The following is a 21,884-nucleotide window of genomic DNA, read 5'->3' on the forward strand; positions in this document are numbered from 1 at the left end:
AGTAGAGGAATGCTTTTAGGCGGATTTTTATATTTGGCGGCATTGTTCTATATTTTGGAGTAAATATCTTACACGGTTGGATTCACTGGATGTAACGAGTCCATGTTCGCATATAAAAATTTCAATCATTCTGTCATCAGGGGATTTATTGGTGAGCTATACCGGCTTTATAGTTTTTGGCTATCTTGTTTCAGACTGATGGTTTGAAATCCCAAGAGTTTAAGCTTTCCAATGATGTGTGGCATGACAAACTTCAGGGACTGGTGACATTGTAGGGTGTTAATTGATAAAAATATACCGTATTTTCCGCACTATAAGGCGCACCTAAAAGCCTGTTGTTTTTTTTTTCAAAAGCTGACCATGCGCCTTATAATACAGTCCGCCTTATATATGGATCAATATTAAGTCGCAAAGTCTTGCAACTAAGGCAAGCAGCCGCCGACTTGATTTTCCCCCGAAGGCGAAGTAGTCCGCGGTGTATGCTGGGATTTATATACCGGCGTTTCATTTCCTAACCAATGTGTCAATTATCATTTGAATCAGTCACTATTGGCTAAAGTTATTCGGAGGTAAAGGGGGCGGATCCTTTTTCTCATTTACAGGCTCGCATAGGCTAAAGCGGCAAAACGAAGCCTGCAATTGGTCGAAAAAGATGAATGCGAATCACACGTTGGGTTGCACTACGGCATAGAGAAAACATTTTTTACTATTCTGTATTTGTAAATATTTTACTTTCCTGGATTTACTACACTCACGGTTGTAAGAGGACCATGGTTACGTATCATTATTGAACGTGATGGCTGCAAGAGAACTTAGGTAAGCTATGCGGCTTTATATTTTCCCGGTATCTTGTTTTAGAAGGATCTTGATGTTTCTGTGAGGAGTCTATTTTTAAACTTAATTCAATTCAAAGTGTTTATTGTCATATGCACAATAAAAAAAAACGTTTCCCTGCACAATAAAATTCTTACTTTGCTGTCCACACAGTTGCCAGCAAAAAAGAAAATGGAAACTAAGAAATGTTTGGCATTTCTTGAATCCCAAGACTTTAACCTTCCGAATGATATTTGGAACGATGCATTTGAGTGACATCGTACAGACACTGTTTCCGTACATGTCTGAGACACGTATTTGCTTCCTTGCAAGCTTTCGGAATGTTAAGGGGGTAATAAGTTGGACTGAACTATCTGACTGTTTTGTCGACGTTCCCATTGTAGCGCCTTATAATCCGGTACGCCTTATGTATGGAAAATATAGGACCAAAAACTATTTTTTGGGGGTGCGCCCTATAACCCGGTGCGCCTTATAGTGCGGAAAATACGGTAATTGAAATGACCAATATAAGCAATTAGTAATGTTTTCGATAGATAGATAGATAGATAGATAGATAGATACTTTATTCATCCCCTAAGGGAAATTCACATTTCCAGCAGCATCCCTGAGCTGAGAACAATACAATAATAAAGCCAAAAGAATACAATATACAAATACCCAGTGTGACGTGCAAATGCCCACTTTAGCATGTTATATAGAGTAACTATATAACATGCTAAAGTGGGCATATTAATCATGCTAGAAATTCAACATGAGTCCTACCTAAAAGGGTAAAATGTCAAACCAAATATATTTTCAATTATGTTGGATTAATGGAATATCTTTTTAAAATTATCTGTATAATATACCCTTATTTTAAAAAAAGGTAACCTATCAAGCAATATAATAACTCATTTTGTCACGAGTTTAAGCTGCCTGTGAGCTTGCGACCAATTATTATGCTAATTCATTCCATTGCAGCACTTTTCCATTAAATAAATCCAGTCAGGCCAATCAAGCTTATTCTGTTGCTATGGCAACGTGGATACCACATCAGGGTCTGATATTGAGCACAGAGCCGTGAAAAAGTGAAATTGATTTAAATCTGCCATATTTGAGGGTTTTCAAGCATGAACTGCCTGTTTAAGGTCCCACCACAGCATCTCAGTTGGATTTAAATCTGGACTTTGACTTGGCCACGTCAGAAGCTTCATTTAGTTTTTTTTGAGCCATGCAGAGGTGGACTTGCTGGTGGGTTTCGAATCGTTGTCCTGCTGCATAATCCGAAAGCGCTTGAGTTTGAAGGCACGAACTAATGGCCGAATGTTCTCCTTCAGGATCTTCTGTTAAACACCAGGATTCATGTTTCCGTCGACCACAACAAGTTGTCCTGGTCCTGAGGCAGCAAAGCAGCCCCAGACTGTCACACTGCAAGCACCAGATTTTACTGTTGGCATCATGTTCTTTTTGTCAAATGCTCCCCACTTTCCATAAAGTTGAATTTGTGACTCATCAGTCCACAGAACTTGTCTTCAAAAGTCTTGAGGATAATCAAGATGCGTTTTGGCAAATGTGAGACAACTCTTTGTGTTCTTTTGTGACGGCAGTGGTTTTCGCCTGAGAACTCTCGCATGCATGCCATTTTTGGCCAATATCTTTCTTATAGTGGAGTCATGATCACTGACCTTAACTGAGGCTAGCTCGGCTTGCAGTTTCTTGGATATTTTACAAAGTTCTTCGGTAACCTCCTGGATGAGCTGTCGTTGCACCCTTAGAGTAATTTTAGTTGGTCGACCACTCCTGAGAAAGTTTGCCACTGTTCCATGTTTTCTCCGTTTGTGGATAATGGCTCTGACAGTGGTTCGCTGGAGCCCTACATCCTTGGAAATGCCTTGGTGACCTTTTCTGGACTGATAGATTTTGATTGCTTTTTTTATCTCAAATCTGTAAATTTCTTGGCATTGTGGCATGTCAATGGTTCTTGAGATTTAGTAGCCTACCTTACTTTTGTCTGACAGATTCAATTTAAGTGATTTTCTGGTTCAACAGAGGGGGTGGCAATTCAATTTGGGTGTGACCTGTAGAATTAAACTCAGCTTTCCCCAAAACTGTGGTTAGTCACAGTTACTTTGTGATTTAACAAAGGGGGTCAATCTCTTTTTCACATAGGGCCAAATCGGCCTAGATTCTGTGCCTTAATTAATGGAATCAACATTTCAAAACTGCCATTATGTTTCCTTGTGTTGACCCTGGTTTAATGACCTGAAACTTTTGTGAGTGATAAATATGCAAAAAACACAGAATTCGGGAAGGAGGCAAATGTTTTTTCTCAGCACTGTATTGCGGGAGTGCGCTTACCAAGGCCTTTAGGTGTGATGGCACTACAGTCCACCGGGTTAACTGCCCAGTAGTAGTATTTGAGTGTGTGCATGAGCTGCAATACGGTGCCCACACGGCGGATGGTGGAGTAGATGGTGGCAGTGCCGATGAACTCCGAAGAAAGGTATGTGTACAAAGACAGCTGAACCTGGCACACATTCACCACATCATCACAAATCATTAATATTGAATTGCGTACATGAAAAGACATCATGATATGAAATGTAACCATGACAACTCTTTTACACTGGTGAAAGTCGACAAAAGTAGGGTATACCCCTGGGATACTGCATTCAGTCTTATGACATTTTCTCTTTAGGGTGTTGAATAATATCCATTTTTCAGCTCCTCTTTAAGGCATTTTCCTCACTCTACGACATCAACCACAAGTTCTTTTGCGTGTCCCAAAACTTGCAGAATGCAAGCTTTGCTGTGTTCATGTGTATGAGTTATGTCTCTAAGATTCCTTCCTGCGATTGGTCGACGTCTTATAAAATACTGGTCTGCTATTGGTTTGCGTCATGACACCATGAAAATACGGATATCTTATAGGCTGAACTCCCTCCTACGATGCCTTTCTCTTTCTCCATTCAGTTCACTTTTTTGTACTGTGTTGATATGCTGTGGGACCAAGGCTTGCAGTGATGGTAAATGGGGAACCAAAAATATGATAACCATGGAAACAGAGCCAGCGGTTATCAAGACCAAGGCAAACGAATCGCGACCCCTGCATAACCATAACCTATCCACGATCGGGACTATTACTAAAAACAAGGAGCGGAATAAAACAACAATGGCAGTGTTTCTCAACTGGTGGGTCGAGACCCAAATGTGGGTCATGGACCTGTTTATAGTAGGTCATGGGCCTTTTCCTGGGCAAAATAATTCTAAGAAAAAGAAAATGAAGGGTCAATTACACTACTTAGCAGTAGATGGCGATAATGCCCCACTCGATCTCTTGATAGGGACCACAACTCGGGGCGGCAGTAGCTCAGGAGGTAGAGCACTCGTCTTGGGATCAAGGGATCCCAGTTCGAATCCCGGCTCGTCCGTGTTACATGTCGAAATGTCCTTGGGTAAGACACTGAACCCCTAATACCCCCAATAAGCAGGTTAGCGTCTTACATGGCTGCAATACAAGGCCGCTATTGGGAAATGTGCACATTGTAAAGCGCTTTGGGAAGTCATTGACTTGAAAAGCGCTATATAAATGCAGATCAGTTCATTTCATTTCATTTCTCAATTCATTGTGATTTTGTTGGTTTTATTTTCTTTTTCTCCCCATAATATTGGGTCCCAAGAAAGTCATAGATAAGGGGAAGGAAAAGAGGGAAAAAGGGTGAATATATTATTTGATTTCCGCTTTAAAGTATTAAAATGCAAAATCTTTGATTTGATATTTTTTTGTTGAGTTGGGTCGCAGGTTGCTATTAGGGTGGAATGATGGGTGTTAAAGTCAGACCAGTTGAGAACCACTTTTCTGGAGAACGCCAATTCAATCAGTTTCATTTTTAATCCGCCGTTTCTAAGGTTTTAATGGGCCACACTTGTCAATAATGTGCTAATTTTTCAGAAACATTCCCCTCTAAACTTACTCACAGCATTCCATTCTTAAAATAATCCACAACCAAGGCTCATACACTTTTTTCATGGCCAAATTCAAGCACTTTTTAAGGACTTGAGAATAAATATTGATGAATATTGATTCATTATTATTATTATCATTATTATTATTGATCCCACCAACACTAACAATGTATTTAAGGTGGGTGCAAGGCAAGAAAAGTACAAAGGAGCTGTACAGAATTTGGAACCTTGGTACTCTCTACCACCATCTCCTGGCTTGTGTCATGAATGCAGCCTCAGCCAGTTCATCCATGATGCGTGTGCATGTATGTGCATTTCTTAGACATGTTTGAATAAACTTTAAGCAGACGCGTTTTATCTTTCTTCATGTAATGTGTGGTCTATCGTGCGAGACTGCTGAGAAACATGGCAACAATTTCAAGCACTTCACCTAAAATTCAAGCACTTTCAAGGATTTCAAGCACAGTTAAGTTGACTCCGAATCTCAGTTTTAAATACAGAATAAAAGTGGCTTGTTCCCTTCCCTATTTGTGTCTCGGATTACCACATCAAATGGTGCACACACGCAGACTAACCTTGGCAGGTGTGTGTATCCAGATGGCGGCATTGAACAGGACGTGGTCGCACAGCTGCTTGAGAAGCGGTGCCCCGTGGGGCAAACCGTCCAGGTACTTTGCAAAGGACAAGAACTGCTCCAGTACTGCGCGGGTGATGTGAACCCTAGACGACTTCGCACACGACGAGAAAATGTTAAATTAGCAACCTCGGGGGGGAAAAAATTATTGTAAAATAAGGTTAAGGTCCCGATTTGCATGCGTACAGGTGGTACCTCTTTATACGAGCACCCCTAAACATGAGAATTTTGGTATACGAGCTTCCTTTTTTTAAACGAGTCTTTCTCTCTATAAGTAGGAAAATCCAGTTCATGAGCAGTCCCAGAGGTTACCACTGGAGACCGCTCACCGTTCGTGACTGCTCACGGCCAGCATCAGTTTAGCTTTCGCATGCAAACTACTACAGTCAGAAAAAAATGTTTAAAATGTGCAGTGAAAATGTTTCGTGTGTACGAAATTGATTTTAAGTGAACAATACGTGCTTACGTATCAACAGTCTACCAATCTCATACCTGCTAACCTCCGCCAATCGTTCCCTTTATTAAATATGTAAATCCTCCTTATAAAGCAATCATAAATCTTACAAGTACAACGCGGCATCGACTCCCAGCAAGACAGACTATGTAGAAGACCGCGACAATATTAGGATTCTACGATGACGTCCTCATTTGCTACCAGTGACAGAGACGATCTGGATTAGAGCCAAAAATTGTATTTTGTTTTCTCGTTTAAGCGTACAGAATGTGAAATGATCGAAAAGCGTATAAAATACGTGGTAAACGTGTACATTGACAGGTATGCAATCTCTGTGGCTCCTCCTACCAAAGCACCAACCCACCAATTAATTTCAAATAAATAAATATTGGGAAAATTCGCTTGTTACACAAGCAATTCGAGCTATAAAGTTCTTAAAAGAGGTACAACTGTATTTGTAACAGGCTCCAGTTTGGTACCAAATGTTCAAAACTGTTCCTTCACCGACCTTCTCGAGGAGGTAGCCGATGACAAGGAAGCCTTTGCCTCCTAACATCTGCTCCTGCATTGCTACCGAGCTCTTGAGGAGCTCCACCAGGAATGCCAGCAGCGTGGCACTGAAAGAAATTAGAATAGACACACCAGTATAAGAACAAACTCCAGCTCCGCATCAAACATGCAATTCGGGGAGTGCCGACCACACGGAGGTGTCCACGGCAGCGTCATTGAGGTGCTTGTAGTCCAGCTGGGCGAAAAGCGGAAAGAGGACCTGGATGCCACCGATGGAGTGGATGGCACTATGGATGGAGTGAGTCACGATGGCCTTCACATCCTGCAATTCAACAACAGTGCTTTTAGTCTGCGCCTTCCAATAACTACCATTTTATTTTATCACACAAAAAAAATCTCGGTCTGCTCTGACAGACAAAAGCATTCCAGAACTGCAGGTGGCACTAAAACAAAGTTGCCTGGCCAGGGGAATATCATTATTGGAGGAAAACCTTCAAATACACAATTTAGAAGGGAACAACTTAACATCCCTCTGTCAAGAAGGCTCACAATCTGATTGGTTATGCAAAATAAAATAAAACATGAATAATGCACACAGTAATGAATACTTACGACGTAGAAATTCAAGAGATTCAATTATACATTTAGATTTAATTAGGTAAATGAAGAAGGATTTTTTTATTGAATACAAGTACAGCATCCATTGGCTAATTTTGGAAGTGCATATTCATCAAATCAAAAATAAAAAAGTGCAACCTAAAATTATTTCAAAACAAGTAATAAACTGTGTAAATTATGCCTCAAGTTGCCTGTGATATATGTTTTTAAGGGTGCTGTACAAAATATGATGCTTTTCCACTCTCTGCCGCCATGTCTTCGCTCAAAATCATGATTGCATCCTTAGTCGGCTCATTCGTGATGCGCGTGCATGTATGTGCTTTACAACATTTTTAGGGTTTGGGTTGGTGTTTGGACTGTACTTAATACAGGCCTTTTCTTACTTTCACCATTTTCATGCTACATTCACCAAAAACCACGAGGACGAGCCTGAAATCACTCACTAACCAACCCCTCTCCCCTTCAACCCTCATTCCTGCTTCGCGATGTGTAGCACGTCGCAAACAGCGTTGCTGAAAGTAAGATAAAAGCAGATGGGCGCTGTGGAAAAGAAATATAAAGACTCTTTGAACTTAGTAACCACATACTTTCTATCCATCTATTTACCCTGGTCATATCCCTCGAGAGGGGTGACCGACAGCAAGACAACACATACAAAAATAAAGAAAATAAAAAGGGAAAAAGTAGCAAAAAAAACACATAAAAACATTTTTGGGGACCATGGCCAACCCAATTGCCCAAACACCCAAACAAGTTAGGCACCTCGGCACCCAAGTTGGTCATGCTTTCGTCCCTCCAGATGAAACAGGACACAAGAAAGGTACCATGTCACTCGGATCAGGGTGACACAACACACTCTTCTGTTCAACAGCAGGCCCGACAGCTTTCACTGATTTACCCCTGCTGCATCATACGGGTGCCCTGCCCATCCCTTAGAATGCATCCAAACATCCCACTATCCTTTCACAACACTTCTCCACTCATTCCTATCACCAACAAGAGCTCTAGCTTCCATTATATTTAGACCTCTTTCCTGCAGTGCACTCATAACACTATCCATCCACGTCAATCGCGGCCTTCCTCTTGGTCTCTTTCCATTTACTTCTGCTCTGTAGATCCTCTTCAACATTCGCTCCTCATCCATCCTCTCCATGTGTCCAAACCAACCAAGTACTCTCTTATCCACACGCTTGCTCAGTTCCATGATCACTCCAGTTCTGTCTCTCACAATTTCATTTCTCAATCTATCCAATCTTGTCACTCCTAACATACTCCTCGAACACTTCATCTCAAAAACATTTTATTTCCTTCTCAAATCTGCGTTCAGGCTCCAAGTCTCTGCACCGTACACAGTACACAGTCGGCACAATCACACTCTCACACAGTCCCCTCTTAACATCCATACTCATACTCTTGTTGCTCATCACTCTCCTCAGAGCACCCAAAACCTTGCTTCCTTGATTCACTCTGTGCAATACCTCGCACTCCATTCCACCAACTGCAGCCAAATCAAAACACAAGTACCGAAAACTTTCAACTTCTTCCAGCACCTGTCCATGCAACCTGATTTCTAACGTCATGCCCACTCCATCACGTGAACACTTCATCACCTTACTCTTCCCAACATTCACACATAACTTACGCCTATCACATACTCTTCCAAACTCTGTTACCAAACTTCTCAATGTTTCCTCAGAATCAGCCACAAGCGCTGTGTCATCTGCAAACAACAACTGACTTAAATTCCACACTGTTCCACTGTTGTCCATCATCTCTACACCTCTGCCAAATACTCTAGCATTCACCTCTCTCACCACACCATCCATGTACACATTAAACAGCCATGGTGACATCACACACCCCTGTCTCACACCAGTCAACACAGGGAACCACTCACTTGTCTCACTCCCTACTCTTACACATGCTCTGCTCTTCAATGCTTCCAACAACTTTCCACCCACTCCATACATCACCATCACTTGCCACAACGCCTCTCTATCACCTCTGTCCACTCCATCACGTGAACACTTCATCACCTTACTCTTACCAACATTATCACACACTCTTCCAAACTCCATGACCAACCTTCTCAATGTTTCCTCAGAATCAGCCACAAGCGCTGTGTCATCTGCAAACAACAACTGACTTACCTGCCACACTGTTCCACATACTTAACAGAAAATATTATTCTTTCAAAAAGACACCTTAAACAACAGACCCTATCTTTAAATAATGAAAAAAAAAGAATGACTGTAAACTTCAATATCATCTCGAACAAAAAAAAAAACACCACCAAGATGCTCTTTACTTCACTCTGGAAAATGTCAACTTTGAGTCATTTTCTGACCTTCGTATCATTAACACAAACACACGCTCGCAGACCTGCAACATGAGGGCGTGCGGCGAGTGCACAAAGATGGAGGCGTTCTCTCGGGGTGAGGACTCCAGGCACAGCTGCGCGTCGGTGGCCTTGGCGTTGTACGTGAAGGAGATGGAGCTGGCCAGTTTGCCGTCGTACAAAACCTGCTTGTGGTGCTCGGCGAGGTGGATGTCGCTCTCGGACTTGAACTTGAAAGTGCTCTGCGCGGAGAAGGGGAAAAGGTCGACCGTCAGGAACATCTGGGCAGAGCCGAGGGTTAAGCGGCTTCATGGAGCGGTAAGCGAGGAAGCATTAGCTTAATGAACAAAGCGCTAACACCGACGCTAATTCAATTAGCGGCAGAGGGAGATAAGGAAGAATTAAATATGGAATTATCTTTAGCCGGTTAGCCTGACTTAACAGTTGGCCAAGTCCACCATGATACGTTTCTCCCGGGTGCATATTTCATCGGTAGGGCTGCAATCGGTAATAGAATCAATCGACAATGGGATTTATTGTCGCCAGATTTGGTTTCGGGTTTTTTTCAACAAAGAGAATTATCTGTAAGAGAAATTATGGTCTAAGTTTGCCTTTTATACTATATTCTATATTTGACAACCAATATATACTTCATGGGCAGCATGGCGGCGCAGTGGTTAGCGCGTGTGCGGCACAGTTCTAAGGTCTTGGGAACCTCCTGTGTGGGTTCAAATCCAGCTACCGGACTTCCTGTGCGGAGTTTGTATGTTCTCCCCGTGCTTGCGTGGGTTTCCTCCGGGCACTCCGGTTTCCTCCCACATTCTAAAGACATGCATTTCAGGTAGTCCAAATTGTCCCTAGGTGTGAATGAGCGAGTTGTCTGTCCCTGTGTGCCCTGTGATTGGCTGGCAGCCAGTTCAGGGTGTGCCCTGCCCACTGCCCGATGATTGCTGGGATGGGCTCCAGCACCCCCGCAACCCTACTGAGGATAAGCGGTGCAGCTAATGAGATGAGATAATGAGATATACTTCATACGTTTATTAATTTCTGTATTGTACTCAAAACCAGTTAAGCTTTCAAGATGTTCTCAGGAGCAAGCACCTTCAAGGTCAGGACAATAAGGTTCCCAAGCAAAAAATTCAGACAGTTAGACTCTGTGGCCTCACGGGTATTTCTGACAAGTTATGACCAATTTGGCCTGTGGAACATTTTCAGACAAAGGTGCTGCCGCTGTGGCTTCATGCATTAAGATGATTATATGCAGGTAACATTGGAAATTGCAAACCAGGGCCCTGTTGGTCCCAAAATAGTTCTGATCGTAGTCATTTAACATGTGCACAATGGTTAGGAAAGCATATGATAATCAGGAGGGGAACATGAGCAAACTCATAGTCAGTCACGATTCTGAGCTAACTGGCTAAAGCTTTCGTAACCTAGCTGATATTGTAAACGGCATTCATTTTTACATTTACCGTGTTTTCCGCACTATAAGGCGCACCTAAAAGCCTTTATTTTTTTCAAAAGCTGACCATGCGCCTTATAATACAGTGCGCCTTATATATGGATCAACATTAAGTTCTCCAACTAACTTGCAGCCGCCTACTAGATTTTCCCCCGAACGCCAAGTAGTACGCGGTGTATGCTGGGATTTACTTACCGGCGTTTCATTGGCTAACCAATGTGTCAATCATCATTTGAATCGATCACTATTGGCTAAAGTTATTCGGAGGTCAAGGGGCGGATCCTTTTTATCATTTACAGGCTGGCATTTGCTTAAACGGCAAAACAAAGGCTGCAATTGGCCGAAAAAGATGAATGCGTATAGCACGTGGCTGACGGCACACAGAAAGCATTTTTCTCTATTCTGTATTCATAAATATTTTATTCTCCTGGATTTACTGCACTCACGGATATAAGAGGACATTGGCTGCACATTATAATGAACACAACGACTTCGGTGAGCTACTCCGGGTTTTATATTGTCCCTGTATCTTGTTTCAGACTGAACTCGATGTTTCTGTGATAAGCGGTGCAGATAATGGATGGAATGGAGGGTCTATTTTTAAATTCAACTCAATTCCAAGTGTTTATTGTCATATGCACAGTAAAGTTGCGAGCGAAAAAGAAAATAGAAACTAAGGAATGTGTGGCATTTCTTGAATCCCAAGACTTTAACCTTCCGAATGATGGAACGATGCATTTGAGTGACATCGTACGGACACCGCATCCGCACGTGTTCTCGACACGTATTTGCGTCTTTGCAAGCTTTGGGAATGTTAAGTGGGTAATAAGTTGGACTGATCTATCTGACTGTTTTGTCGACGTTTCCACTGTAGCACCTTATAATCCGGTGCGTCTTATGTATGTCAAAAATAGGACCAAAAACGATTTTTTCGGGGTGCGCCCTATAACCCGGTGCGCCTTATAGTGCGGAAAATACGGTAATTAATATTCTTCAGTACCCGGTGGGGCGCCCGCCCCGAGACTGGGAGGTTGCTGGTTTGAGCCTCAGCCGGGTCATACCTAAGACTTATAACATTGCCTCCCTGCTTGGCGCTCAGCATTAGGGGTTGGAATTGGGGGGGTTGGTCACCTAATGACTAAAATGGACCCATGAGAATCGCATTGTAAGAATGTGGATACCATTAAAACTGAAACTCCTATCTGTTATCAAACAGGTGCACGGAACTCCCTTGCTAGCCATCTACAACTTGAAGGCCGCGTTTTGTTCAGTGAGAGCTTTACTCCCAAATTCCAATTTTCTATTGCTCATTTACTATCTAGCGACCAACATTATACACTGCATTTCCTGTCTGAACCAATCAGAAACCTTATTGTGTCCACCCATCAGAATCCACAAGACCGTATAGAAAAGAGGCGCACACTTCAGTCTGCGGAGGTATTTCAATTCAATGTACAAAAACGCAACTTTGCCTTGTTCATATGTGCTTGCTTTTCTTTAATAAACGAGTTTGATTGTAACTTAAAAGTTTCTTAAATCATCCGGACATCGTTTTCAACCTGACATTATCTTTACATGAATATACAGTATCTTGTACATAGAGTTGCCCGTGCGCAATCGCGTTTCCGTCTCAAGCGTCCCAAGCATAAACATACAGAAATGGCGGCGTCAACATCAACTACGCTTACCAAAACTTCTAAAGTTTTAAAGCATTTTAGCCGGGATACTGCAAATACTTGCAAATTACTGTATACAAAGCGGGCCTTGCGTATCATGGCGGTAGCTCGGTGACACGCGAACATTTAAAGAGAACAGTTGAATGAAAAGGAGCCTGACTTGCCTCTGTAAAAAGTAACATTCAAGGCATTGTGGTTTTTATGACATGCATTGTACATTTTACAGACTGTGCCTGACAAACCTATCCGGAATTAAACGCATGCTGTCCGGAGAACAAACCGACAAAAATCACTCTTTAAAACCGTTTGATTTCAAACTAATCATTAAATTATTTTGTTAGACTTTGCAGTTGACCACTGATTTTACATCACAAAACACTTTTGTTTTAGAATAGAATAGAATAGAATAGAATACAATATGCCTTTATTTTCATTGTTATAACATGGGATATGCTGTGACAACGAAATTGGACGACTGCAGTCCCACATTTACAGTGAAGATAAGGAAACAAAGAGATAAAGTAACAAAGAACTAACTGTCTTTGTTGTAAGTAGGCTTTGTTTTCCTTCGGATGGGGGGGGGGATGAGGGGGGTGAGGGACAAACAGAGTTGGTGGATACAACCGGAATGTTTGATGTTTGATCTTACATTACACATAGTCCAGTGTTTTTCCCGAATTGCTCAGTCCACATATTGAATGGATTTGGGAGTACAGTCCATAAACATGCCCGATTAAAGTCGGCGTCGACGATGAAGCTCTGTTGGGGTGTGCAAGCTGCTGTTTATTGATAGCAGCGGGCAGGAGATTTAGCGCTATGCTAACGTTAGCATCTGGTGAAACGGTTAGCGGTGGAAAGTAAACAGCAAACACAAAGACCACAGTTAACTCTCCCGGTGCATAGAAGTGTCTGCACGATACTGCTAGAAACTCCATACCGAGTGAGCAGTGTGTGTCAATGGTTTGGCTGTTATTGTCATTTATTTTCCATTCTACTGCTGCTAATGAGCCTGTTCTTGGTTTACAAAAATAAAAATGTAAATTTTTCTTAATGTATTATTTATTTGCCAGTCGCTAAAAAATGGACAGAGATGTATCTATCATTTATGTCTCTACTGACTGAGTACTGCACCTGATTTGTTTTAGCATTTGCTCAATAAAAATATGTGGTTTTCATTGTTGCATTTTATCTTGTGTTATTATTTTCTACAAAATTAAATCGAATTCATGCTAAATTCAGGATAACAATAATAATTATCCGATTATTCGACTGAATGTTTCAATAGTCGGTGACTAGTCGACTATTAATTGCAGCCCTACGCACCGTGCAATGCTGCTCCTCTGTGCATACTGTATTTCATCGTAACTTTCATGATTTGATCTCGTCGTCAGTTAAAATGGTGAAACATCTCGGGTCACCTTGTATCCGGGTCCGAGTTGATGGATGGCAAATATCTGAGCGGGGTTGAGTGCCTCACTGAAGACGTATATGGCACCAAGCTGGCCGCAGAACACTCTGTTGGCGTCGGCTGTCTCTGAAGAGCCCAGGAAGCATTTGTCGTAGCTCTGAACGTGACATGGGCATATAAGCATATGTCATACATTCAATTTATTATTTAAACAGGCGTAAGGGCCGAGCATTCTACTTGGGTGAGGTTGTCGGGGCTGTGGTTATTTGAAAAAGCGCCAAGGAGCCACTAAGGAGCGCCAAAGAACTGCATGGCTGCATGCAGCATCAAAGCCGCTTGTACACGAAAGCAGGTGTTTATCGATTTAATTGGTATTCATTGGGGGCGCCTTGACACGAAACCTAGCTAAAAACACTCTCAGAGATCTTAAGTACAACTTTGTGAATCTTCGCAAAAATAGCTTTAGCCGTTTCTGAGCCTATAGCCCACGTACAAACACACACACACACACACATGCACACGCACACACAGACAAAAAATGGGATTTACAAATTAAATAGATTTAGAAGTCTAGAGTAACTAGATTTAGATAGATTACAAGACATTGGATTAGATTACATTACATTAGACTTTGATTAGACTGTGATTAGACTTTAAATAGATTTAGATTAGACTTAGATTAGATTTAAATTAGACTTAGATTAGATTTAGACTATCTTTAAATTAGATTTGGATTATATTTAGATCTAAATAATTAGATGTTGATAAATAGATTAGATCAGATTAGATGTATAAGGATTATAATTCATCCATCCACATTCTACAGCGTCCTTTAGCACAATGTTCTGTATAATTGCCACTGTGAATATGCACACAGTTATTATCAGGTTTGGCGAGTAACAGAAAACATGTAACGGCCATATCATAATTAGGATACCAAAGAAATTAAATTGTATTCCGTTCCAGCTATAGAAAAAAAAATATATATCAAATCACAGGTACATTTAATTCAAAACAAGGATTACAATTTTGTTTAAATGTAGGTTCAATACAAAGGGAATTGAACCCTTGTCGCAGTGGTGAGAGCACCAAAATCTATCCACTGGACCAACAGTGGTAATGATAACCTTCCGAAAAGGCAGTAGATTTTATTTCATTATCACATTATTTTTAGTCACAGTACCAGAGACAAATTCTATTCTTCTATTCTAAGCATTGTAGGCGAAAGATGTATCGCCAGTGTAGCATGTGAAATGCACAACTGAATTAACATTTGTCTCTGGTACCATGACTAGAGATGTTTGATAATGAGAGAAAATCCAATGTCTTATGTCATCTACATAACTGGTGGTGGAATGTTTCGAGTTCAGTGCACTCAACCAAGGTTTGAATCCCGTTACAACCAGTGGTTTGCGATAATACTGTAAAACCTCGTATATAACGCGCACCTAAACTTTAGATTGTTCTTTAGGTTACAAAAAAAGGAAGTCGTAGACGAATAAATGCATTTTTTTAAAATTGTAACATTTGTGCCAGTTATGTAACAGTAAGTTTTACTCCACGAAATTTGCATTGTTTCATGTCCCTTACATTTTGAATTCTTCATTTTCCTCATGTAGAGGTTTTTGAGTTTTTCCTTGCCCTCATGTAGGTTTTAGATCAGGAGATGGGGTGTAATAATTAGTCTGAAGTTTGCAATAATCTGTTGCCTGGGCAACCCTTTGAGACTCTTTGTGATTAATGGCATCAGAAATACTCATGACTTGACTTGACTGTGTATTCTATAACATCCTTTACTTTGATGGTTTTTCATGTCCTATCCAAGTGGTTGAAGAGATTAAAACCTACAATTTTTGCTGGCGCTTTGTTTTTTGCAACAAAGCGTGCACTTTTGAAGGGCGCCTTTCCTTTAACCCCCCCCATGGTGGCTTAGTGTTTTTTTTCTCCTTCCCAATGAGGTTGGAGAGCGGCCCGAGGACAGCTCGGGTAAAGGACAAAATGTCAGCGGCGTTTCTCTTACATCGTTGGTGTTCACGTGCCAGGCCATGTCGCCGTAGGAAACCAGCTGCCCGTTGACATAGCAACGAATCTCAGAGTTCCTCCAGCGGTTGTAGATGTGAACGATGCTGATCATGTACCACTGGGAATTTAAAATACATGTTGGAATGGTTAGACCTGCTAGGTAACATGTATGGAAAGGGTATGCCATGGAAAGTATTCGTTTCCCCTTTATTCCATTTATCAAGGCACAAAATAAATAAAAAACTATCTGGCCCTATGTGGAAAATGTAATTGCCACCCGGAACCTATTAGATTATTGGGCCACTTTGGACAGCGATAACATAAATCAAACGTTCACGAAAATTGGTCGTGAGTTTATCACAACGCTGTGTAGGAATTTGGCCCACTCTTTGCAAAATTGTTTCAAATCGGCCATTTTGGAGACCACAGCATCTCAATTGGATTTAAATCTGAACTTTGACTTGGCCACTCCAGAACCTTCATTTCGCTTTTTCAAGCTATTCCAGAGCTGGACTTGTTGGTGTGTTTGGGATTGCTGTCCTGCTGCATAATCTGAAAGCTTTGATGACACGAACTGATGGCTGGATGTTCTTCTTCAGGATATTCTGGTAAACACCAGAATCCATTTTTCCATCAACCACAAATAGCTGTCCTGGTCCTGAGGCAGCAAAGCAGCCCCAGACCATCACACGGCCACCACCATGCTTTATTGTTGGCATCATGTTCTTTTTGTCAAATTTGTGCTATTTTTACGCCATATTTTCAAAAAAGTTCCATTTTTGACTCATCAGTCCACAGAATATTTCTCCAAAAGTTTTGAGGATATTCAAGAGGCTTTTTGGCAAATGTGAAATGACTCTTTAGGTTTTTTTGTGACAGCAGTGTATTGTTTTGCCAGGGAACTCTCCCATGGATGCCATTTTTGTTCAGTGTCTTTATGATGGTGGAATCATGAACACTGACCTTAACTGAGACCAGCAAGGTCGTGAGTTCCTTGGATGTTTTTCTAGGTTCTTTTGTAACCTCTTGGGTGAGCTGTCATCGCACTACTGGAGTAATCTTAGTTGGTTGACCACTCCTGGGAAGGTTTGCCACTGTTTCAAGTTTTCGCCATTTGTGGACAATGGCTCTGACAGTGGTTTGCTGAAGCCCAACAGCCTTCGAAATGTTTTTTAACCCTTTCCTGACTCATAGATTATAATAATCCATTTTAATGATTTCTTCAGGGATTTCTTTGGACCATGGAATGTCAATTGTGTTCTTAAGATTAAGTAGCCTACTTCATTTTGTCTAACGGATATAATTTAAAGGATTTCTTCGGGGGTGGCATCATTTTTGGGTGTGGCCTGTTGAATTGAACTCAACTTATCCAAAACTGTGGTCTGTCACGGGTACTATGTGAGTTAACAAGTGGGGGCAATTAGTTTTTCACATAGGGCCAAGTAGCCCTAGATTTTTTTTAGCCTTAATAAATTGAATCAATGTATTATCTTGGGTTGTCTCTATGTGATATTAAAATTGGTTTGATGATCTGAAACCTTTGTCAGTGATAAATATGCAAAAAAACACAAAATTCAGGAAGGAGGCAAATACTTCCTCATGGCACTGTAGCATGTTCTTCAATAGAGTCAAATACAAAAGTGATAAGCAGGCTAACCAGAGTTTACTTTCCACTTGTTCGGTTCCCTCACCTTTCGCGGCTGGAAGTCGTACTTGACACAATGTTGGAAGCCTTTTCCCTTGGACTTGAGAGACGTCACAATCAGACAGTTGCCCACAAAGTGAGCCGAGTAGCCGATCCCTTTACTGGTGCGGAAACTGCAAAGCAAAATGGAACCGTACCATTTCATTATGGCCGTAGGTCTTCGACAAAATGGCAAACGTAAATAATAAATGTCCCAGTTGGATATACTCCACAGACCACACATAAAATTGAGTACTTATTATTTATTACGATCGGAAAGAACGATTAAAATTTACAAAATAAACAACACAAATGATCCACAGAGATAAAAATCTGCAGCCCACAAGGTCACATACAAACTTTATAATTCATTTCATTGATCATCTTTCCAAATTAATCAATACTTTTTATATACATTTATAAATATGTTTATATCTCATTGCATCTTACAGGGTTCGTACAAGTTTTTCATGGCCGAATTCCAGCACTTTTTAAGGACTTTCAAAGCCAAAATTTCCAATTTCTCTAGTATCACCCGGTGTGAATCATGTATTTGCAGAGCCACAAATATATCTGTGATTTACAGATGCCATTTTTAATTTTGCGTGAGCATTTCTCAAGACATTTTTTTTTTTTTGATCTTGAGTAAACCGTAAATACATTTTTGAATCGATATGTATGTAAATATATCGAGACAAATCTCTCCCCATATAGGTGTGTCGTAATAATGATAAAGATATCTGGCTTACGTTTACGTACATAAAATATAATCGGCTGCTCTCTGCCTAGTCTAGAAGACATTCCCAGCTGGCGATACTGTAGCGGAGGCTTTATCATTATAAAAGACAATTCCCAAGCCGGCCAACACCTATTGCCCTCTGGTAAGCGCTATATGTCCCTCAAAACGAGGACGAATAGGCTCAGAGACAACTTCTTCCCCAGGGCCATCACAACCCTAAACGAACGCTCAAAACTGTGAAAACATATATTGTGACAATTTCAGGTTTATTTCTCTTTTTGTTGTGGTTTTCCTGGGAAAAATTATCTACTATTGCATGAAACTGTGAAAAATATGTGTATGTATGCATACCTTGTGAATAATATTGGGTATTTAAAAAACATGCTGCTAAATGTTATTGCACTTATTTTCATTGCACTGTTGTTACAATGCACTACTCTTCATTGCATTATTATTATTATTATTATTACAACTTGGGGCAGTTTTTTTTTGTTTGCCTATTCATCCTGATATTCTTTTATCCATTTTCTCTTCAAAGTCTTTCTATTACCTGTGTTACCCTGGAGTGTCATGTATAATGTTGTTGCATACAATGCTTCACAACATTGATATCAATGACAAAGATAATTCTACTTCTACTTTTCCTACATTTTCAGTTGCAGGAAGTTAATTCATCATAAATTACCACTAGCAAATTCTACCTTGATTTCTTATGCAATACACATTTCATAGTGCCCTGTTAAGGTGTAGCATGCACCTGTCTTCTTGGGCGCGACCCGTAGGGGGCGACAACATTTCATAGGACAATGGCATGAAAACTAATGTCAGCTGCCGTTAATTAGAAAAATAGCAACAATTTAAAGCCTTTACAAGCCCTTCACCCAAAATTCAAGACTTTTTCCAGGATTTCAGGCACCTATACGAATTCTAAACTTAGTATTAAAAAAAACAGAAAAGCAATTGTAATTGACTGTAGAAAAATATTCCATAAATTCAACAAAAGTGCATTGGATGAAGTGTGCACAACGTAGGATTTTTTTTTTAAAAAGTCATGTGATGGACAGTTATTTGTGATAACTGCCACCGTACCAAATAAAATTGATCGCAGTGACAAAAACTGTCTATAAAAATACTTCACATTTTAAAAGTAGCATAAAAACAACAAATGAAGCGACTGCAGCAGCCTTCCCCCTGCTGCTGTTTGTGGGTACAAGCTGGCAGTGTGTGTAATTTGCGCACACAAGGAGAACGACAGCAAGATGAACGACAACAGCTAGCGCCTGCTGGACCATGATAAGAGCCAGCAGGGCCAGAGGAGGACAGAAGGAAGATGAGGGCCCTGCCCGCCCGACAAATGATAGCCAAGCAAAACAGACACAGCTATTTACCTCACACACTCCTGTCGGATTTTATTGATCAGAGATAGTGTGGTTAAAAAAAAAAAAGAGTAGCTTTATGATATTGCCTGGAAACAGCTGCCATCACACCTCTGGTACATAACTCAAACAAATTAAATCAGTAATTGAAATAGTTCCCATTTTTCCCCATGACTGGTGGGGAGTGTTGGGCAAGAGGAAGGAGCAAAATGAAAGAGGCACCACACTGTAGATGAATGTGCTGAAAACAAATGACAGCAAGTACTGGTTGTCCCTGAGGTCTACATGTGTACCCTACACGAACCAACAAATTACTTTGGTGTCTTCAGATATTTATTCAGGTTACAAAGGGTAGAGCAACACACGAAGACAGTTAATAGAAGAAGATGAGTGTGAGTTGCCCTCTAGTCTAGTGGTTCAACTTGTCTGACTTAAGGACCCACCATTCCACCTGAATGACAAGCTGCAATCCAAATCAAGAAATAAAGCCCACTTCTCTAATTTATCAAATAAAACGATTTTGCATTTCAAAGCAGAAACAGTAGAATTTTTTTTTCCCCAAAAAACAAAATGACAAGCAAAACCATGACAACTTCTAGTACCGTAGATACATTTTATACATATGTTTTTTTCTCCTCCGTGTTGTATGTCAAAGTGTCCTTGGGCAAGACACTGAATCCCTAATGCCCCCAATAAGCATGTAGGCGCCTTGCCTGGCTGACTCACTATTGGTGTGTGAGTGTGTGTGTGAATGGGTAAGTGTAAAGCACATTGTAAAGCGCTTTGACTTGAAAAGCGCTATATAAATGCAGATAATTTACATTTACATTTCTATAAAAGCCCTTCAGGGGACAGACATTGAGAATTAGCTTTGGCTATAAAAGTATGTAGCATAAGTTCATGTCCCTTGTCCCTTTTTTAAAGAAACAAAACTTAAACTTGCATTGCATAAGATCTGATCTGACCCCCTTAAACTGCTTTAAATGAAAATGCAAATGGTCTGCATTTAAATAGCACTTTTCAAGTCAACAAAGACCAAAGCACTTTACAATTTGCTTCACACTTACCCATTCACACACACCGATAGCGGCATCAGCCATGCAAGGCAACTACCTGCTATCGGCGTCATTAGGAATTCAGTGTCTTGCCCAAGGACACCTCAACATATAACACGGAGGAGCCGTGCCGTTTAATTACTCTTTACAATAGCCACATACTAAAAGAAGAAGTATTGACAAATATAATTATTCAATAGAATAGATAATAAAATATGTACATTCTGGTTAGAAAAAAGCTAGAAATATAACAATTTTAGACCAGTTACTGTACCTTCAAACAGTGCTTTGATGGCAGACATTCATACAATACTTGAATATTTTGCAATAATTTTGTCATGATTACCGATATGAGTCACCTGTGCCCACTCCTTTGGCGCCAACCGCCTCGGATGCTGATTGGCTCCCTGTTACTATTTAAACCCACTCCTTACTGTCACCTGTTGTCAGTCCGTCTGTGAACCTCAGTTTACTCTAGGCAAGCTTTATTGACCCTGACTCACTCCTGTTTTTGCTCCCGTGTGTTCCCCGGCTTCGACCTGTTTTTTGATCCTGACCACGTCTACCCTCCTCTCCTGGCTTTCGACTTGTTGCCGATCCCGACCACGTTTTTGCTCTCCCCTCCCGGCTACTGACCCGTTTTTCCGTTCCGGACACCGCCATCGCGCGCCAGGGAAGTCCCACTTCTGCGTTCAGAGCGACCTGCTTCCCGTGACTAGCAATGACCGGATCGTGGGTGCAATCCTTTCCTTTCTTCCCAATAAAACTGAGAGAAACGTAACGCAAGTGGGTCCCGTCTCCGTTCTGGTCCTGACACATTTCCTTATTTGACTCGATACCTGTTTTCACTCTTTTCCTCTTACCTTTCTCCTTATCACTAAATTTCTTGAGACCCATTTTTATTGGAAGAATAAGAAAATAAAACATAAAATCAAACACATTTGGGATCATCGCAGGTTCGATTCCCAGCTCCTCCGTGTTATATGTTGAAGTGTCCTTGGGTAAGACACTGAATCCCTCATGCCCCCAATAAGCAGGTAGGCGCCTTGCATGGCTGCGTAGCTGCTATTGGTGTGTGAGTGTGTGTGTGAATGGGCAAGTGTGAAGCACATTGTAGAGCGCTTTGGAA

At 41.0% G+C, this 21,884-nt stretch overlaps 1 protein-coding gene across 6 annotated transcripts in view; it reads right to left on the reverse strand.

Annotated features, from left to right (window-relative positions):
- Nucleotides 1-21,884, reverse strand: part of nbeaa (neurobeachin a) — a 145,041-nt gene that overhangs the window by 69,804 nt on the left and 53,353 nt on the right. For all 6 annotated transcript variants that reach the window (XM_088321788.1, XM_088321787.1, XM_088321790.1 and 3 more), the window contains exons 6-13: nt 17,593-17,719; nt 15,900-16,019; nt 13,890-14,036; nt 9,378-9,575; nt 6,566-6,699; nt 6,376-6,484; nt 5,355-5,507; nt 3,172-3,340 (exon numbers count right to left, since the gene is read on the reverse strand). In XM_088321788.1, the coding sequence (XP_088177914.1) occupies nt 3,172-3,340; nt 5,355-5,507; nt 6,376-6,484; nt 6,566-6,699; nt 9,378-9,575; nt 13,890-14,036; nt 15,900-16,019; nt 17,593-17,719 (1,157 nt within the window). The remainder of the gene's footprint in view (nt 1-3,171; nt 3,341-5,354; nt 5,508-6,375; nt 6,485-6,565; nt 6,700-9,377; nt 9,576-13,889; nt 14,037-15,899; nt 16,020-17,592; nt 17,720-21,884) is intronic.

This window comes from Urocampus carinirostris, chromosome 17 (assembly GCF_059441175.1).
Source record: "Urocampus carinirostris isolate Australia breed hairy pipefish chromosome 17, RoL_Ucar_1.0, whole genome shotgun sequence".
NCBI classification, from domain to species: domain Eukaryota; kingdom Metazoa; phylum Chordata; class Actinopteri; order Syngnathiformes; family Syngnathidae; genus Urocampus; species Urocampus carinirostris.